Below are 17,647 nucleotides of genomic sequence, written 5' to 3'. Positions count from 1 at the left end.
TTATTTAAACAGGCTCTTTAGGCTACCAGCCACTGAGGATGGCAATACAAGCTCATTAAATCAAAGTTTGTTCACAAATTCTGAGTAACCTCAGATATTGATGCAATTTAGTTTACCATTTTTGCTGCCAATTGCAGAGAAAAAATAGAGTATGTAAAAAGTAACATATATGTATAGCAAATGCACACATGCACAGTGTGGTTGGACAGAGTGGAATATATAAGGTGCACGTTTCAGTAGTTCTCTATGTCTCTTGCTATCCTTTATATTCTTGGCACCACATTAAGTCAGGATAAGAACCTAAACATATGTTAGAAATTGAAGAAAAGAAAGGCTTTTGTGTCAAAGAGAAGACTTACCTGTGAGCCGACAACCTTGGCAGTTATAATGTTTTTATAAACCTCTATAAGGTCACTCCTCAGCCTCCTACCTTCCAGCGAAAATAAACACAGCCTATTCAATCTTTCCTTGTAACTACAGCCCTCCATTTCAGGCAAACATCCCAGTGAACCTATGCTGCACTCTCCCTATATACTTCATTGAAGGCCTTCTGAAAGTCCAAGTATACCGAATCAACTGATTCACCTTTATGTATTCTGCTAGTTACAATCTCAAAAAATTCCCACAGATTTGTCAAACAGGATTTTCCTTTCAAAAGTCTATATTAACTTTGCTCAATTCTATTAATATTGTCCAAGCACCCTATTACCATTTCCTTAATAACAGATTCCAGCATTTTTCCTGCTACAGATGTCAGGTGACAGGTCTACAGTTCCCTATTTTATCCATCTCTCCTTTCTTAAGTAGTGCTTTTTTTTTACAATATTCTGATCTGTGGAAACAACTCCAGAATCCATGGAAATTTCTAAGGTCCGTCCAACATAGCCATCTCCTGCAAAACAAAATCTGGAGCTCATCAGCTCCTGGGGATTTATTGAATTTTAGTTCCATTAATTTCTCCAAAAATAGTTATTTTCATGAATGTTAAATTTCCTTGAGCACTTCATTTACTCAAGACCTGTAGACCTACATTACTTGCAGAAGATTTTCTGTGTTTTCTTCTGTGAATACAGACACAAAATAATTGTTTAGTCTCTGCCAGTTGCTAATTCCCCAATATATTTCCTCTGGTCTCAGTCTGTAAAGTCTCTACATTAACTTTTGCTAATCTTTTCCTTTTCACATATGTATAGAAGTTTTTACAGTCTGTTTTCCTGTTTCTTGCTGGCCAAGTCCTTACCTTCTAATTTTCCTTTCCTTAGCAGTTTCTCAGTCCTACTATGCTGAATTCTGAAATCTTCTCAATCCTCAGCCTTATTGCTTTTGTTTTGACAACATTGTACACCTTTTCTTTTTACCTAATAGTACCTTTACTTTCCCTTGACAGCCATAGCTAGACCTAAAAGAATACTTGTCTTGTATATATTAATGCTTTAAAAGTTAGCCATTGCTTGTTTTCTCTCGTACTTGTTAATGTAGTTTCCCAGTCTACCAGAACCAACTCATGTCCTGTGCATTCAACCATTTTCTTTATTCTGATTTAAGTCCCTAGTTTCAGATTGAAATAAATCAACTTCAATCTTCATATAAAATCCTATCATACTATGATCACTGTAGCCTAAAGATCCCTTAATATCAAAACATCAATTAACCCTTTCTCATTGCATAAGAATAAAAATAACATTGATCTAGAAAACCATTTCTTATTGTTTCCATGAATTCACCTGCACAGTAGTAAGTGCCTATTGGGTGTACCCAGCCTTTGTGTAGATGATCGATCATTGCATTACCCCTGCTACATGCACCTCTAATTTCCTTATTTATTCTACACCTTACATTATCACTTCTGTTCCAGGGGCCTATTGTACAACTCCCAGCAATGGTTACCACCCTTTGTTCTTTCTTAGCTCCACTCAAATCAATTTTACATTTTGATTTTCTGAGCCAAAATCCTTCCTCTTTATTACTTCTACTCCCTTCTTCAACACCTGCATTACCCCACCTCCTTTGTTATTTTGCCTATTTCATTTAAAAGTTAAGTAAACGAGATCATTTATCTTCTAACCTTGGTTACTGCAACCACGTCTCTGGCAGTGCTTTTAGATTATACACATTTATTTTTTATTTATGTCATTAAGTCGCCCACCTTGTTATAAATGTGATTTCATTCGGATAAAGAGCCTGCAATACTTCTGCCCAGCAGCACAAAAAATAACTATTCTGTTAATTGAATTGCGTTCAGAAGTTTAAAGTACGTTAGCCCCTTCTCCCAACATACCATTCAGTTATGAGACGCATTTTATGGTCACAAGATTCTACATTACATGCATATTCTTATGCAAAGGAGTTTAGTTATTTGAACTAAAGTTCTAGTTGGAAGGAAAAATAAATAATATTTTGTTCATTAAACATTTCATAAACTCCATTCCCCAAACAAAATTCGAACCACTTCTCTACAGCTAGAGTGCACATGACCTATTAGATTGTCAGTGAAGTACTAAATGATTCATTTGTCCAACAGCAAATTGTGAAGCCTTAGCCCTACCTGCAGCAATGTATTTTTCCATCTAAAAGAAAGCTAACTCTACCCGAACAGGATTGTGTGTTGGTTCAAAATAAATATTCAAATAAATAAATATTCCTCATAATTCATGTAAAAATATATTCTGTGGTTTACCACAGCTGCAGAAGACCTCACATGATAGAAGTCAGGAACTAAGCAGCAATATAAAATTATTGAGAGTATTGATTTAAGTGTATGGCAATTTAAAGTCCTTCATGTACATTCTTTGATTTGTACTTGCTTTCACACTTGGAGATGTAATGTTCCAAGCCTGCCTTGCATATTCCAGTTCTTACTTAATTTTTGTCTCTTCTTAGTTCTGCGGTATTTAAGAACAACTCAAAGGGATGAATGTTATTGAGAAGTCTAAACATTCATAGGTGCATTTATGTTAACTAAATATAAAGTCTTTATTCAATATAATACTTACAATAAAACATTCCAGATAAACCTTCTTGTCATGAAACTGGTCTTCCACATCTGCCACTGCTAGTTGGTATATTTCTAGTTGTTTTAAGTCAGTGTTGTATATGTTATATATCCACACTAATTTTAAAATGGGACAGCTGAAACTGATTACACAGTATTTGGTAAATCACATCTGTCTTGCATAGGTGCATGCTATTTCTGTCTTGTGCCACATTCTAAATTGTTCAATGTATGAAACCATAAAACAAAACAAACAGTAAAATAGCAGTACATAGACCACAGATTTCCTTCATCTCATTAAATATTCACAGGAACAGCAGGTATTCTTTTGTTTTTTTTAAATATAATTGCTGCTGTATAAATATTTTTACATTCTGGGAATCTGCCAGAGGACAAAATCTGTCACCTGCAGAATGAGGAATTAATACTAACTACAACCTGGTACCACATTGCTGAAGTACTTCAAAATGAATCTGGTTAGTTGGATATACATGGCTTTTTCTAAAGGAGTGGTTTCGTTTCCGAGAGAATATGCTTGATTATAATTCACATGAAGGTGGAAATATTCTCTTCAAATCTGAGATGTCATCCTTTTTCAGAAAACAGGGTTTCCCACCACTGCTATTGATGCAGTCCTCACCCACATCTCTTCTATTTCCCACACGTCTGCCCTCACCCCATTCCACCGCCCCCCCCCCCCCCACAGTCATAACAGGGATAGGGTTCTCCTCATCCTCAGCTACCACCCCATGATCCTACACATCCAACATATCATTCTCTGCAACTTCCACCATCTCCAACGGGATCCCTCCACCAGGCACATCTTCCCCTCCCTTCCCCTCTGCTTTCCCCAGGGGTCACTCTCTCCGTGACTCCCTCGTCTGCTTGTCCCTCCCCACCGATCCCTCTCCAGATACTTAACTCTGCAACTGCACTTAAGTGTTACACCTGCCCCCACACCTCTTCCTTCACCACCATTCAGGGCCCTAAACAGTCCTTCCAGTTGAGGCAGTCCTTCAGGATCATTTATTGCTTCCAGTGTGGCCTCCTATACATCGGTGAGACCCGACGCAGTTTGGGGGATCACTTTGTCAAGCACCTTCTTTCCATCTACTGTATCAGCTGGGATCTCCAGGTGGCCAGCCATATTAATTCCACTTCCCATTCCCACATCCCAGCCTCCTTTACTGCCAAGTTGAGGCCAGACGCGGATGAAAGGAACAGCACCTCATATTCCACCTTGGTAGACTCCAACCTGATGGCATCAACATCTTTAACTTCCATAACCACTCTCCTCCCACTTCCTTTGTTTTCCCTTATCCCACCGGCCTCATCACCACGTCTTTCCCCTCCCCCACCCTCTTGACCCATACGTTCCTCCCACTGGTTCCCCTCCTCACCTCCTCCCCTTTATTCCATGGTCCACTGTCCTCTCCAATCAGATTCCATCTTCTTTAGCCCTTTATCACTTCCACCTATCACCTACCAGCTTCTTACATCATTCCCACTCTCCCCCTCCCTCACCTGCCTTTCACCGCCTCACCTGGATCCACCAATCACCTGCCAGCTCTTGCTTCACCCCTTTTCCCCCACCTTTTTATCCTGGCTATCTCCCCACTTTCCTTCCCGTCCTGATGAAGGGCCTCAACCTGAAATGTTAACCATCCATTTTCCTCCACGGATGCTGTCTGACCCGCTGAGTTCGTCCAGCTTTTTGTGTGTTGCTTCTTTTCAAATTGCTCTTTCCATTTGACTTACTCAATCAAAGGAAAACTCTGTACATCCATTCTGATCCTCAAGGTAATCATCAAAATTAAAATACCTATTCATCAAATAAGCATGTCGGGGGGGGGGGGGGGTTCCAAAAATCCAATATTTTGCATTTAAACAAAGCCATCTTTAAAGGGCTGAGGAAAAATGGTCGGGAATATGTGGGAGAAATTATTATTGGAGAGTTTATGACTACAGAGTTGAGAAGCAAACAGGAATACAATCGTCAAGTATGATGTCAGGTACTGTGCTTGGTTGAGTTGGAATTACAGTGACAAGTAGCAGAGCCATCTGTGGGCTAGCTGTGGTACAATATAAAACATGACTTCAATTTCAGACTATAATTTTCGGGCTTATCAGGTAAGGTCAGTGCTCTGACTCCAAGCATTGAGCTCTGGTTAAAGAAAGGTTTAAGATTCTCTGGCTCGCATTTAATTTGCAACTTGTTGCAATAGTGGATTTACCTACATATTAACCCATAATATTCTAATATACTCCAAGGAATCAGAATCAAGTTTATTATCATTGTCTTATATGACGTGAAATTTGTTTTGTGGCAGCTGTACATAGGTTTTGGAACTATAGAATTTGAAGTAATGCAATGTCATTTCAGACTATCGAAATATATTGGCAGCAAAGTGACACTGCTCATCATTGACCTTCAGGAAGCTAACACAAAAATCCCATGATTTCTGGAGCGGACTTCCCATTTTCCAGTGTTTGTTGTGGACCTGGCTTTAGTGCAGCAGCAGTGACAGCAAAAAGCAATTAATTGCTCTGAATAAATCTAGAACGGCTCCTGTAGATTGGAAGGCGGCAAATGTAATTCACCCTTTAAGAAAGGAGGACGAGAGGATGTAGGGAACTACAGACTAATTAGCCTGACATCAGTAGTAGAGAAAGTGCTAAACCCATGATTAAGAAAATGAGAATAGAGCACTAAGAAAGTCATTAAAGGATTGGGCAAAGTTAACACGGATTAATGAAAGAAAAATCATGTTTGGAAAAGATATTAGAGTTTTTTGAAGTTATAACTTGCAGAATAGATAAGAGCAAACCAGTTGATGACTTAAGGGAGTAGTCAGTCAAGATACAGGTGGTAAACATTTATGGGGATCTTTCAGGATAAACACCTTGCAATAAGTTAGAAAAATTTGTTGATACACCATGGCAATCTTGGCCTCAACCTATGGATGATGCCTATTAGTCAGAGTGGATGAGCTGGACTGATTCTATGATCTATGATTCTAACCTATCAGAGAAATTTCCTTCGTCCTGTCCAATCCCTCCCTCCTCAGCCCTCTCTGCAGCTTAAAAATAACTCAGTTTCTCACCTTCTCAATTCTGATAAAAGGTCTTCAACCTGAATCATTAACTCTGTTCATCTTCCATCAATGATGCCTGATCCAGTGAGTGTTTCCAACATTTTCTGTTTTTACTTCAAATTTCCAGCATCTGAAGTTATTTGATTTTCATAAAATGTCATAAAGTAAGAAGTTGTCCATTTTAGCAGGAGAAAATAAAAAGGAAGCATAAAAGCTAAATAGTATGAGATTGTAGCTCCAGGACGTAGAGGGATCTAGATGTCCTGCATGCATCGTTTACAAAAGGCTAGTGTGCAGGTGCAGTAAATAATTAACAAAGCTAACAGAATATTATCATTTATTGCTAGTAGAATTGAATACAAACATAGCAAGGTTATGTAGGGCAATGACAAGTCTACATCTGGAGTACTCTATACAGTGTTGGTCTTATTTAAAGAAAGATGTAAATGCATTGGAAGCAAATCAGAAAATGTTTTCTATACTAATACCTGAAATGGGAAATTTGCCTCATGAGGTTATAGCCTTATACCTGCGTGAGTATAGAAGAGAGAGGTGACTTCATTGAAACATACAAGAAAGTGAAGAGTCATATAAGGTAGATATGGAGAGGATGTTTCCTTTTGTTGGAAAATCTAAAACTAAGGGTTGCTGTTTAAAAATAAATGGTTACCTATTTAAGACATATGAGGTGAAATATTTTCCCTTGTGAAAGGTTGAGAGTCTTTGGAACTCTCTTCCTCAAAAGGTAAGGGAAGAAGAGTCTTTGAATATTTTTAAGATGGTATAGGTAGATATTTGATAACCAAGGGGGTGAATGGTTACCACAGGTAGACGGAACGCTAAGTTGAAGTAACTGTCAGACCATCTGTGATCTTATTAAACAGTGGAGCAGGCTTGAGCAGTTTATTCCTGCAGCTAATTTGTATTTGTTTGTAAATCCATTATCTTTTGAAATCTTTATTTAAAGGAATGATAATCTGCATATCAGAAATTATTTTTTAAGCAGTAATTGATGCTTAATACAACTTTAAACACTTACACCTCATGCTTACAAGCTTTACAGTTCCAGAGCTTTTGCGGTGGGAATAGATTTATAAATACTTCAAGCTCTTTTCAGATCATGGATTTGAAAAGATTACACTGAAAAGTGATGCAAAACTGGACTCCCTCTGAGAAGCAGGCTGCAGCCTCTGGGTTCCTGCCTTTAACTGGGAATACTCCAAAGTTGTTTTGAATTTCACGGCATATTGAAGATGACTGCAGAACATTTAGCCATCATTACATCAGCAAAATTACATGACCCTTGTACCACCCAATAATATTAGCACTTATTCATTTTTATATTATTCTTCTATAGTGAGGGTTTCCTACAAATTGAATCTGAATGCCAAAGGTGTCATTTCCAATCATACCAACTAATTCTGCCAATACTAAAGCACTTTTTGGTTATTTCATCACCTAATGAAAATTTATGCATTTTGTGTTTTCAGTAAACCTTGGCCTTTAACCAATGAATAGTTGGTATATGTGTTATTTCATTTATTATTCGAAAATGGAACAACTAAAAATGGTGAGAACAAAATATCAAATACCTTTGGGTAACTATTAAGTGCATGACAAAAGAAGGATAATGCTAAAAACTAAAATAATTGAGAAGTATAACCCCAACAATTATCACATGCCTGATGTAATTATTACCATAGTATGTTGTGTGAGGTGTTGGGCCCTCAAACTGAGAGACAAGCTACCATTACATTATGTAGGGGTCCCACTGTGCAACTGTATGCTTCATTTAAAGTGAATGTTGACCAGCCTGTTTTCTTGGGAATAAGGAAAGATGGAGGTAGTCATCTTATATAGCACTGTTCAGGTGGTGAAGGAGTATCACCATGGCCTCTTCATGCAAAGTTCCTGCCAAACATCAGCTCTTCTCACTACCCAGATCAGCCAACCCCAATCAGCAAACACTATTGTTACTACCATCCACTCAATTTCCTTGCTGACCCACCCATTATTCTCAGATCTTTGCCCCCCTCTTATCCATCATTTCCTCTGCACTCTTTTAGCAAGTCTCAAGTCACCCATATGCTTCCCCGAACTGCTCCCCTCATTTCTCCATCAATATCAGGGCCCACACACTTGTTGACTTCAACTACTGCAGAAAAACTGTAGACCTCTCTCTTTAGAATTAACACAGGTTGGACAATCTGGACAAAAAGATACAATACCATTACAAACTATTGTCCCACATTTCTGGGAAATAACCCCTGATTCTGTACAATATTTTGGAGAATGGTGAATTTTAAGCGATTTTAATTTTTTTTTCACTTTTCCTGCTAAGTTAAAGAAAATGAACCTGTAGCAAGTTGGGAATGCCACTACAGTATGCAGTACCTCTCTGAAATACATCGATTGATCCAACTACCAGATAATTTAAAAAATTATGATGACCTGTACCCCATAATAGAAAGAAGATACAAACAGGAAACTAAAGGCTCAAAATCTAATATAACATTAATAAACACAGAAATTCCTCCTTCAAACATACCAACATAATACCAACATTGGAGAGGATACTTAAGGATATGATTTTTATGCATTTGGAAAGGTGTGGCCTGCTTAGGGACAGTCAGCATGGCTTTGTGCAGAGCAGGTCATGCCTTACAAGCTTGATTGAGTTTTTTGAGGAGGTGCTTAATGAGGGTAAGGCAGTGGATGTTATCTGCATGGACCTTAGTAAGGCATTTGATAAAGTCCCTCATGGTAGGTTGATTCAGTAGATAAAGATGCATGGGATCCAGGGTGAATTGCAAGTTTGGATTTGGAACTGACTTGCCCTTAGAAGACAGAGAGTAGGGATGGAAGGATGTTATTTTGGCTGGAGGACCATGACAACTGATGTTCTGGGACCCCTGTTGTTTGTGATATGTATCAATGACTTGGATGAAAATGTAGGTGGGTGGATTAGCAAATTTGCAGATGACACCAAGATAGGAGGAGTTATGGACAGTGTAAAGGACTATCAGAGAATACATAGGGACAGAGATCAGTTACGGATTTGAGCAGAGAAGTGGCAAATGCAGTTTAATCCATCTTTTCGTACTAGGGAACCATTCAATAATCTTATAACAGCAGGATAGAAGCTGTCTTTGAGCCTGGTGGTACGTGCTTTCAGGCTTTTGTATCTTCTGCCCAATGGGAGGGGGAGAAGAGAGAATGTCCAGGCTGGGTGGAGTCTTTGATTATACTGGCTGCTTTACCGAGGCAGTGAAAAGTGTAGACAGTCCATGGAGGGGAGGCTGGTTTCCATGATTTGCTGAGGTATGTCCACAACTCTCTATTTCTTGTAGTCCCGGGCAGAGCAGTTGCCACACCAAGCTGTGATGCATCCAGATAGGATGCTTTCTAATGGTACATTGATAAAAATTGGTGAGGGTCGACAGGGACATGCCAAATTTCTTTCGCCTCCTGAAGAAGTAGAGGTGCTAGTGAGCTTTCTTGGCTGCAATGTCTACGTAGTTGGACCAGGACAGGCTACTGGTGATGTTCAGTCCTGGGAACTTGAAGCTCTCAACCCTCTCAACCTCAGCACCACTGATGTAGATGGGTGCATGTACACGGCCCCCTTTCCTGAAGTCAATGTCCAGCTCTTTTGTTTTGCTGACTTTGAGGGAAAGGTTGTTGTCATGACACCATATCACTAGGCTCTCTATCTCCTTCCTGTACTCCGACTCATCATAATTTGAGATATGGCCCACCATAGTGGTATCATTCGCAAATTTGTAGATGGAGTTAGAGCAGAATCTGGGCATGTAGTTTTTAGTGTATAGGGAGAAGAGTAGAGGGCTGAGGATGCAGCCTTGTGGGGCACCAGTGTTGAGAATAATCGTGGCAGAGGTTTTGCTGCCTGTCCTTAATGATTGCAGTCTGTTGGTCAGGAAATCAAGGATCCAGTTGCAAAGGGAGGTGTTGAGTCCAAGGTCTTGGAGTTTGGTGATGAGTTTGCTTGGAATTATAGTATTGAAGGCAGAGCTGTAGTCAATAAATTATACTCCAACATAGGTGTCTTTACATAGGAGTAAGTATATAGTTAATGGTAGGCTCCTTAATAGCATTGAAGTGCAGAGGGATCAGGTCCAAGTTCATAGTTCACTGAAAGTGGCAATGCAAATGGATAAGGCAATAAAGAAGGCGTATGGCAGGCTTGCCTTCATTGGTAGGGGTGTTGAGTATAAGAGTAAGGAAGTCACGCTGCAGCTGTATAAAACTTTAGCCAGACCACACTTGGAGTATTGTGTGCAGTTCTGGTCACCCCATTATAAGAAGGATGTGGAGGCTGTGGAAAGGGTGCAGAAGAGGTTTACCAGGATGCTGCCTGGATTAAAAGGTATGAGCTATAAGGGAAGGTTGGACAAACTTGGGTTGTTCTCCCTAGAGTGTCAGAGGTTGAGGGGAGACCTGATAAAGGTTTCTAAAATTATGAGAAGCATAGAAGAGAAAGAGAGTCAGAATCTCTTCCCTAGGGTAGAAATGTCGAATACCAGAGGACATGCTTTTAAAGTTAGAGGAGGGAAGTTTAAAAGCAATGTCATGGGCAAGTTTTTTTTATGCAGAGAGAGAGGTGGTTGCCTGGAATGGGTTACCAAAGGTAGTAGTGGAAGCAGGCGGTTTGGTTGAGTTTAAGAGGCTTTTGGATAGACACATGAATATGAAAAGAATGGAGAGATATGGATGATAAACAGAAAGGGGACATTTAATATAAATCGGCATCAAGATCGGTACAACATCGTGGGCCGAATGGCCTGTCCAGTGCTGTACTGTTCTATGTTCTATAATATGAAAACATTTTGTCTTCTCACAAAATCTTGCCATCAGACATAAAGGAGTGAAATCCCTCTGCATATTATAGCCACACAAACATTTACTGTATGCCCTGTGTCGACCAACTTTGCAAGTTCCACAGCAATTATAATGATGTGTTAACTGCGCCTCTACAAATAGTGGTCTTCCCTCAGAGTCAAGCCACAGATTTTGTGTTCAAGGCCCACTTGAGACTATTGTGCAAAAAATTGTGGGTGGAGATGCCGGTGTTACAGTGAGGGCATGCTGCCAAGTTTTTGATGAGATGTTAAATTGAGGAATAATATAAAGGTTGGCAAATTGAACACTATTAGGGAAGAAAATGGAGTATTACCAGGTGTAGAATGGAATGTTGTCGGTGTAGAGAATGGAATATTAGCAGTTGGAGCATGCAATACCATCAGGCTGGAGAATGGGACATTATCATTGTGCACAATGGAATACAGGGTAGAGTACACTGAATAGAATAACATCATGTGGAGAAAGAAATATTATCAGGTTGGAGAATGGAATGTACTAAGTACAAAAAATGGAAAATTACCATGCATGGGATATAATAGAATGACTGTGGAGAATGGAATATTATCATGGTATGTAGAAGGAATATGATCAGACTGTAGAATTAATATTATCTGTGCACCAAGTGGAATGGTATCAGAGTGAGAATTAAATATTATCAGTTGGAGAATGAAATATTATCAGAGTATAGAATGGTATATTGTCACGGGGGTATGGAATATCAGGACGGAGAAAGGAATATCTCAATGCACAAAGTGGAATATTATCAGGATGGAAAATGGAATATAATTAGTTTGGACAATTAGATATTATTAGTGTTGTCAATGGAATGTTACCCATGTAGAAAATTGAATATTATCAAATTGATAGGCTTTTGTTACATAAAGGACATTAAGAAATATTGAAACAAAGCAATAGCTGGAGTTAAGATAAAGATTAGCCATAATCTAAATGAATGACAGGACAGGCTCAAGGGGCTGCTCCAGATCTTATGTTCTTGTGTACCTGAAGTATTCAAGTTCAGTTTGAGTAAAGCCCTCTTTCCCATCAGATGTCAATTCCTGTGATCCTGGATCTATTTCAATGAAAATTAACCACTCCTTAATCAAGAATGGGAATATAGGTTTGGTGAATATTTTCAGTGTAAGTTATTTACCTCTTATACATTCTATAGAAACAATTAATGCACCATTTTCCATTGTCATAGAATGTCCCAAAGGGCCTTATAACCAATCAAGTGCATCTGAAGTTTAGGCAATCTTTTAATATGGCCTTAGTTTAAAAAGATCATTTTTTTTATTTATGTTCTAGGCTATCCCTAACCCAACTTGTTATTCTCTTTTGCTGTATTCTTAATGCTTCACCTGAGCACCAATATGAACCATTGCTGTCTCAGAAGAGCACCAACTGGGATCCTTCTTTTTGTTTTTTTAACCAAATCTGTGACATTGCCTTGGGTAACTGGCAATAAAATTTGACAGATCATTTTCTGAGAACAAAATTGATCCAATTAACATTGAGGTAGATTAATTATGTAGTCCTTAATGTAACTGGAGAACACACTCCATACTAATTCTTATGCCTGATGTCAAATGAGTGCATTTATGTCTGCTTGAATCAAATGTCAGAAAGCCATAATTTCACCGAGGAGACTCGATAAGAGGATAATACTGGTGGATGAAAGTATTTTATTTTTCCACAGAAGTTGCAGAACTTATCAGGGGATAGAATGGAGAAAAAATTTTCCTAAAATTGTAATCTCCTGTGGTAAGAATTGCTCCAGCTAATCTGGCATTGCATTATCATGGTAAATTCTTCTTACATCACCAATGAAATATGGTATAGTGCAGTCATTTTATTATAAATGAAAGGGATCACATTGCATAGCTAACAGTTATCCTTAGGAAAAAGTCTGGAAAATGATTTACATTATTAAAAATGTTAAGAGCAGAATTAGAAATTTCAACACATCATTTTTTTAGCATTTTGATCGCAATATGAGAAAATGCTAAATTTAGAAATCATGGAATAATTAAAATGACAGAACATGCAGAGGCCACTCAATCCATCATCTTCGGGTGCTGGGCCATGAACAGGGAGTCCACTCCAATCCCACTTTCCTAGCCTTTCCCTCTTAATATTCCAAAGCAGAATCTTACAAAAGTAGAGGGAAAAGAAATCCAGATATTAAAGGTGTCAGATGGTGTATTAACCAGCACCTGTGCTGCACATCTTGTGAGGCTCAGTCACATGTAGGAGCTATAAGACGAAGAACTTGTAGTCATATTATTTCTTTTACACTCTCCAGAACTATTAATGTATTTCATAGTCTATGAATTGGCATGGTCAATGTACCATTTAACTGGGGTTGTATTAAATCTCTGTTCACATCTTTCATAATCAGCTGTTTCAAAGGAATTTTCTTATACGTGCTCATGCAAAATCAAAACTAGAAGAATTAATATTTTAGTCAGGTAATAGCTATTGACTGTCACCTACCTCCACCCAATGTCCTTGAGACTGCATCAAAAGTACCACAGATGGATCAGATTTATTGAGAGTATCTCTGTCCAGCAAAGATTTGCAGGAAACACGAAGCTCCACTTTGGACACACAGGGAGCTGTAACAACACCAAGTGGGCTTGGAGACACTCTGCCTGTGAGCTCAGTCATCTCTGCACCAAGACCTGTTTGAGAATCCAGGAGCAAGGAAACAGCACTGGGAAGATCTTAACAAGAGACTAAAGGAGACCAGTCTATTACTATGAACCTAGTACTCAGGTGTTGTATTGCACCCGCAGAATGACTATAAAGCCATTTGAAGATATGAAAGCGGTAGAGATTATTTCAGTGGAATCAGTTTCTATCCGCTCCAGGATCCTCCAATCCAGCCTTTGCTAATGTCTCGATTCTTCCATCTTGAAGGTCCAAGAATAAAAAAAAGTGACTTGGATCGTCCTCAATACTTTTAGACAATGTAGCACCTAAGCTGGTATCAGAAGCACCTGGAAATAAATCAAACAAAAGTTTGTTGTGATAAAGCTCACATTCCATTGAGAGTAGTTTTCTCAAGTTATTTGACTGAGATTAACAGTAACAATTGCATTCCTTAAATAGAGCAGATTTCTTCAGCATTGGTTTGAATATAATCTATTCAATCCTGCTGAAGGAACAAAATAAGCAAAGGAAATCTGAAAAAAATATGGCAGAGATTAAAAAGAAGTTAGAAATAAAGACAATTGAACCCTTTTAAACAAATCTCTTCCATGTTCATGTCATCATACTATAAGTAAAGCTATATTAATAATTTATTAGCTAATTAACTGGCTGATATCTTATTAACATTAAATAAATTAATTAAATTAGGATGGTCACAGCAGAATAGGTGATAAGATGAAATAACTGAGAGTTAATAGAAACCACTGAGAACCATGGCGAGCACATCAGAAATAAGTGTCTGCAGTTTGAAGAACTTCAGCTCAGAGCTGATCACCTGGTGTCTGAGATTCAGACACTACGATGCATCCGCTGGGGGTGGGTGTTAGCTGGATATTTGGTTCAAGAGTCACACCACTTAGATTGAGATGCAGAAATGGTTCGTCCAGAGAAGTAGAATGGGTATGACCACATGTGAAGCAAATATTGGGGTCCAGAAAGTGGAATTAGAAGAAACTCAGCCCCTGTTCAACTGGAACCAAATTCTTGTGGCCCATATAGATGAGAGCAAAGTCTGCAGGGATGATGAGCAAACCCATCATAGCACTGTGGTCACAAGATCACAAGATCACAAGACAAGGGAGCAGAAGTAGGCCATTCAGCCCATCGAGTCTGCTCCAAGGAAAAGGGAAAAAAGAAAAAGAAATGAGAAATGGGGGCGTGGAGGGAGGAGAAAAAACTATTCTAATCCCAATTTCCGGCCTTATCCCCATATCCCTTGATACCCCAACTATTTAGATATCTATCTATCTCTTCCTTAAATGCTTCCAATGATCTGGCCTCCACTGCTGTACCTGGCAAGGAATTCCACAAATTCACCACCCTCTGGCTAAAGAAATTTCTCCTCATCTCTGTTTTGAAACTGTACCCTCTAATTCTAAGATTGTGCCCTCTGGTCCTGGACTCACCCACCAAGGGAAACAGCCTAGCCACATCTACTCTGTCCAGTCCTTTCAACATTTTAGATGTCTCTATGAGGTCCCCTCTCATTCTTCTGTACTCCAGTGAGTACAGTCCAAGAGCCGACAAACGCTCATCATACGCAAGCCCTTTCATTCCGGGAATCATCCTCGTAAATCTCCTCTGAACCCTCTCCAACATCAGCACATCCTTCCTAAGATATGGGGCCCAAAACTGGGCACAGTATTCCAAATGAGGCCTCACTAGTGCCCCGTAGAGCCTCATCAACACTTCCTTACTTTTATACACTATACCTCTCGAAATGAATGCCAACATAGCATTCGCTTTCTTTACCACCGATCCGACCTGGTGGTTTACCTTTAAGGTATCCTGCACGAGTACCCCCAAGTCCCTTTGTACTTCTGTACTTTGAATTTTCTCTCCTTCTAGATAATAATCTGCCCGTTTATTTCTGTTTCCAAAGTGTACAACTGCACATTCCTCAACATTGAATCTCATCTGCCATTTCTTTGCCCATTCTCCTAAACTGTCTAGGTCTCTCTGCAATCTTCCTGTCTCCTCAATACTCCCTACTCCTCCACCTATCTTGGTGTCATCCGCAAAACTTAGCCACAAAACCATTTACTCCATCATCCAAATCGTTAATGTACAAGGTAAAAAGAAGCGGCCCCAACACCAACCCCTGTGGCACACCACTAGTAACCGGTAGCCAACCAGAACAAGATCCTTTTATTCCCACCTTTTGCTTCCTGCTAACCAGCCAATGCTCCACCCATTATGTTATCCTACCCATAATTCCATGACCTCTCATCTTATTAATCAGTCTCTTATGCAACACCTTGTCGAAGGCCTTTTGAAAGTGTAAATACACAACACCTACCACCTCCCCCTTATCCACCCTGCCTGCAATTTCTTCAAAAAACTCTAATAGGTTGGTCAGGCAGGACCTTCCCTTCACAAAACCATGTTGGCTAGGACCTATCTTGCCTTGCACCTCTAGGTATTCCATAACCCCATCCTTGAGGATAGATTCCAATAACTTTCCCACCACTGACGTCAGACTAATAGGTCTGTAATTTCCTTTATGCTGCCTCCCACCTTTCTTATACAGCGGAACTACATTTGCGACCCTCCAGTCCTCTGGAACCATGCCAGAGTCTATCGATTCCTGGAAAATTATCACCAGTGCCTCCATTATCTCTAAAGCCACCTCCTTCAGAACCCAGGGATACACCTCATCCGGTCCAGGAGACTTAGTAATCTTTAGCCCAGTTAGTTTTCCTAGCACCTTCTCTCTAGTAATCTTAACTGAACTCAGTTCCATTCCGTGAGACTCCTGACTAACCGGCACATTGCTGATGTCCTCCACAGTGAAGACCGATGCAAAATACTCATTCAGTTCCTCTGCCATCTCTTTATCATCCATTATAATCTCTCCTGCACCGTTATCAATTGGTCCTATATCAACCCGTGTCTGTCTTTTACTCCTTATATATTTTTAAAAACTCTTAGTATCCTTACGAATGTTATCCACCATCTTCCTTTCATAATTCATCTTTTCTTTCCTAACGACCTTCTTAGTCTCTTTCTGCAGGTTTTTAAAAGTTTCCCAGTCTTCTGTTTTCCCACTAATCTTTGCATCCTTTTGCTTTTATTTTAGCCTTCACCTCTCTCGTTATCCACATTTGTGCCTTTTTTCCATTCAAAATCTTTTTTCTTGGAATATATCTATCCTGCATTTTCCTTATTTCTTGTAGAAATTCCTTCCATTTCACCTCTGCCGTCCCTCCAGCTAGCTTAATCTTCCAATCAATTTGGGCCAACTCCTCTATCATACCATTGTAATTTCCTTTGTTCCACTGAAATATCGATAAAGCTTCTCCTTCTCAAATTTGAAACTGAACTCAATCATATTGTGATCACTAGTTCCCAATGGTTCCTTTACCTTTAGTTCCCTAATAAAACTCCAATATGGTATAGGGGAGCGTTCATTAGGAATGCAGTAGTGATAGGAAACAGTGTAGCTCAGGGGATAAACACAGTTCCCTGCAGGTGAGAACACATCTCAATAACTATGGTGCTTGTCCAGTGTAAGGGTTAAGGGGCTGAAGGGGAACTTAGTGAGGGAGTAAAGGTCCATCTTTTAGTCCATGAAGGAACAAATCACATAGGTTGGACTAAAAAGATTCTGCTGAAAGATTATGATTGGGTAGGGTCCAAATTAAATTACAACCAGAGTGCACATTGGTATACCGTCAACAAGATCAGGGAGTTGAATTCATACCTCAAAGATTGGCATGGGAGAAGTGGTTTCAATTATGGGATAGTGATACCAATATTGGGGGAACAGAGAGCTATTCTGTTGGGCTTGGCTTCACTTGAATTGAGCTGAGGCAATTGTCCTAGCAAATCAAGTAACTAGGGCTATAGGTTAGGCAATATGCAGGGTGGTGAAATGGATAACAACCAGAATCGTTCAGGTACAGACAGTACATACAAACTTAAGAGAACTATACACCAATTAGAATGATATCAATGTAGGGAA

General features: G+C 39.4%; 1 protein-coding gene across 1 annotated transcript in view; it reads right to left on the bottom strand.

The window, feature by feature from the left end:
• Nucleotides 1–13,638, bottom strand: part of cpne7 (copine VII) — an 84,298-nt gene extending 70,660 nt beyond the window's left edge. Inside the window, exon 1 of the mRNA XM_052028696.1 lies at nucleotides 13,465–13,638. Coding sequence (XP_051884656.1) covers nucleotides 13,465–13,638 — 174 coding nt within the window. The remainder of the gene's footprint in view (nucleotides 1–13,464) is intronic.
• Between the last annotated feature and the right edge of the window lie 4,009 nt (nucleotides 13,639–17,647).

Source organism: Pristis pectinata, chromosome 13, assembly GCF_009764475.1.
Source record: "Pristis pectinata isolate sPriPec2 chromosome 13, sPriPec2.1.pri, whole genome shotgun sequence".
NCBI lineage: Eukaryota > Metazoa > Chordata > Chondrichthyes > Rhinopristiformes > Pristidae > Pristis > Pristis pectinata.
This window is presented reverse-complemented; position numbering and strand designations above follow the sequence as displayed.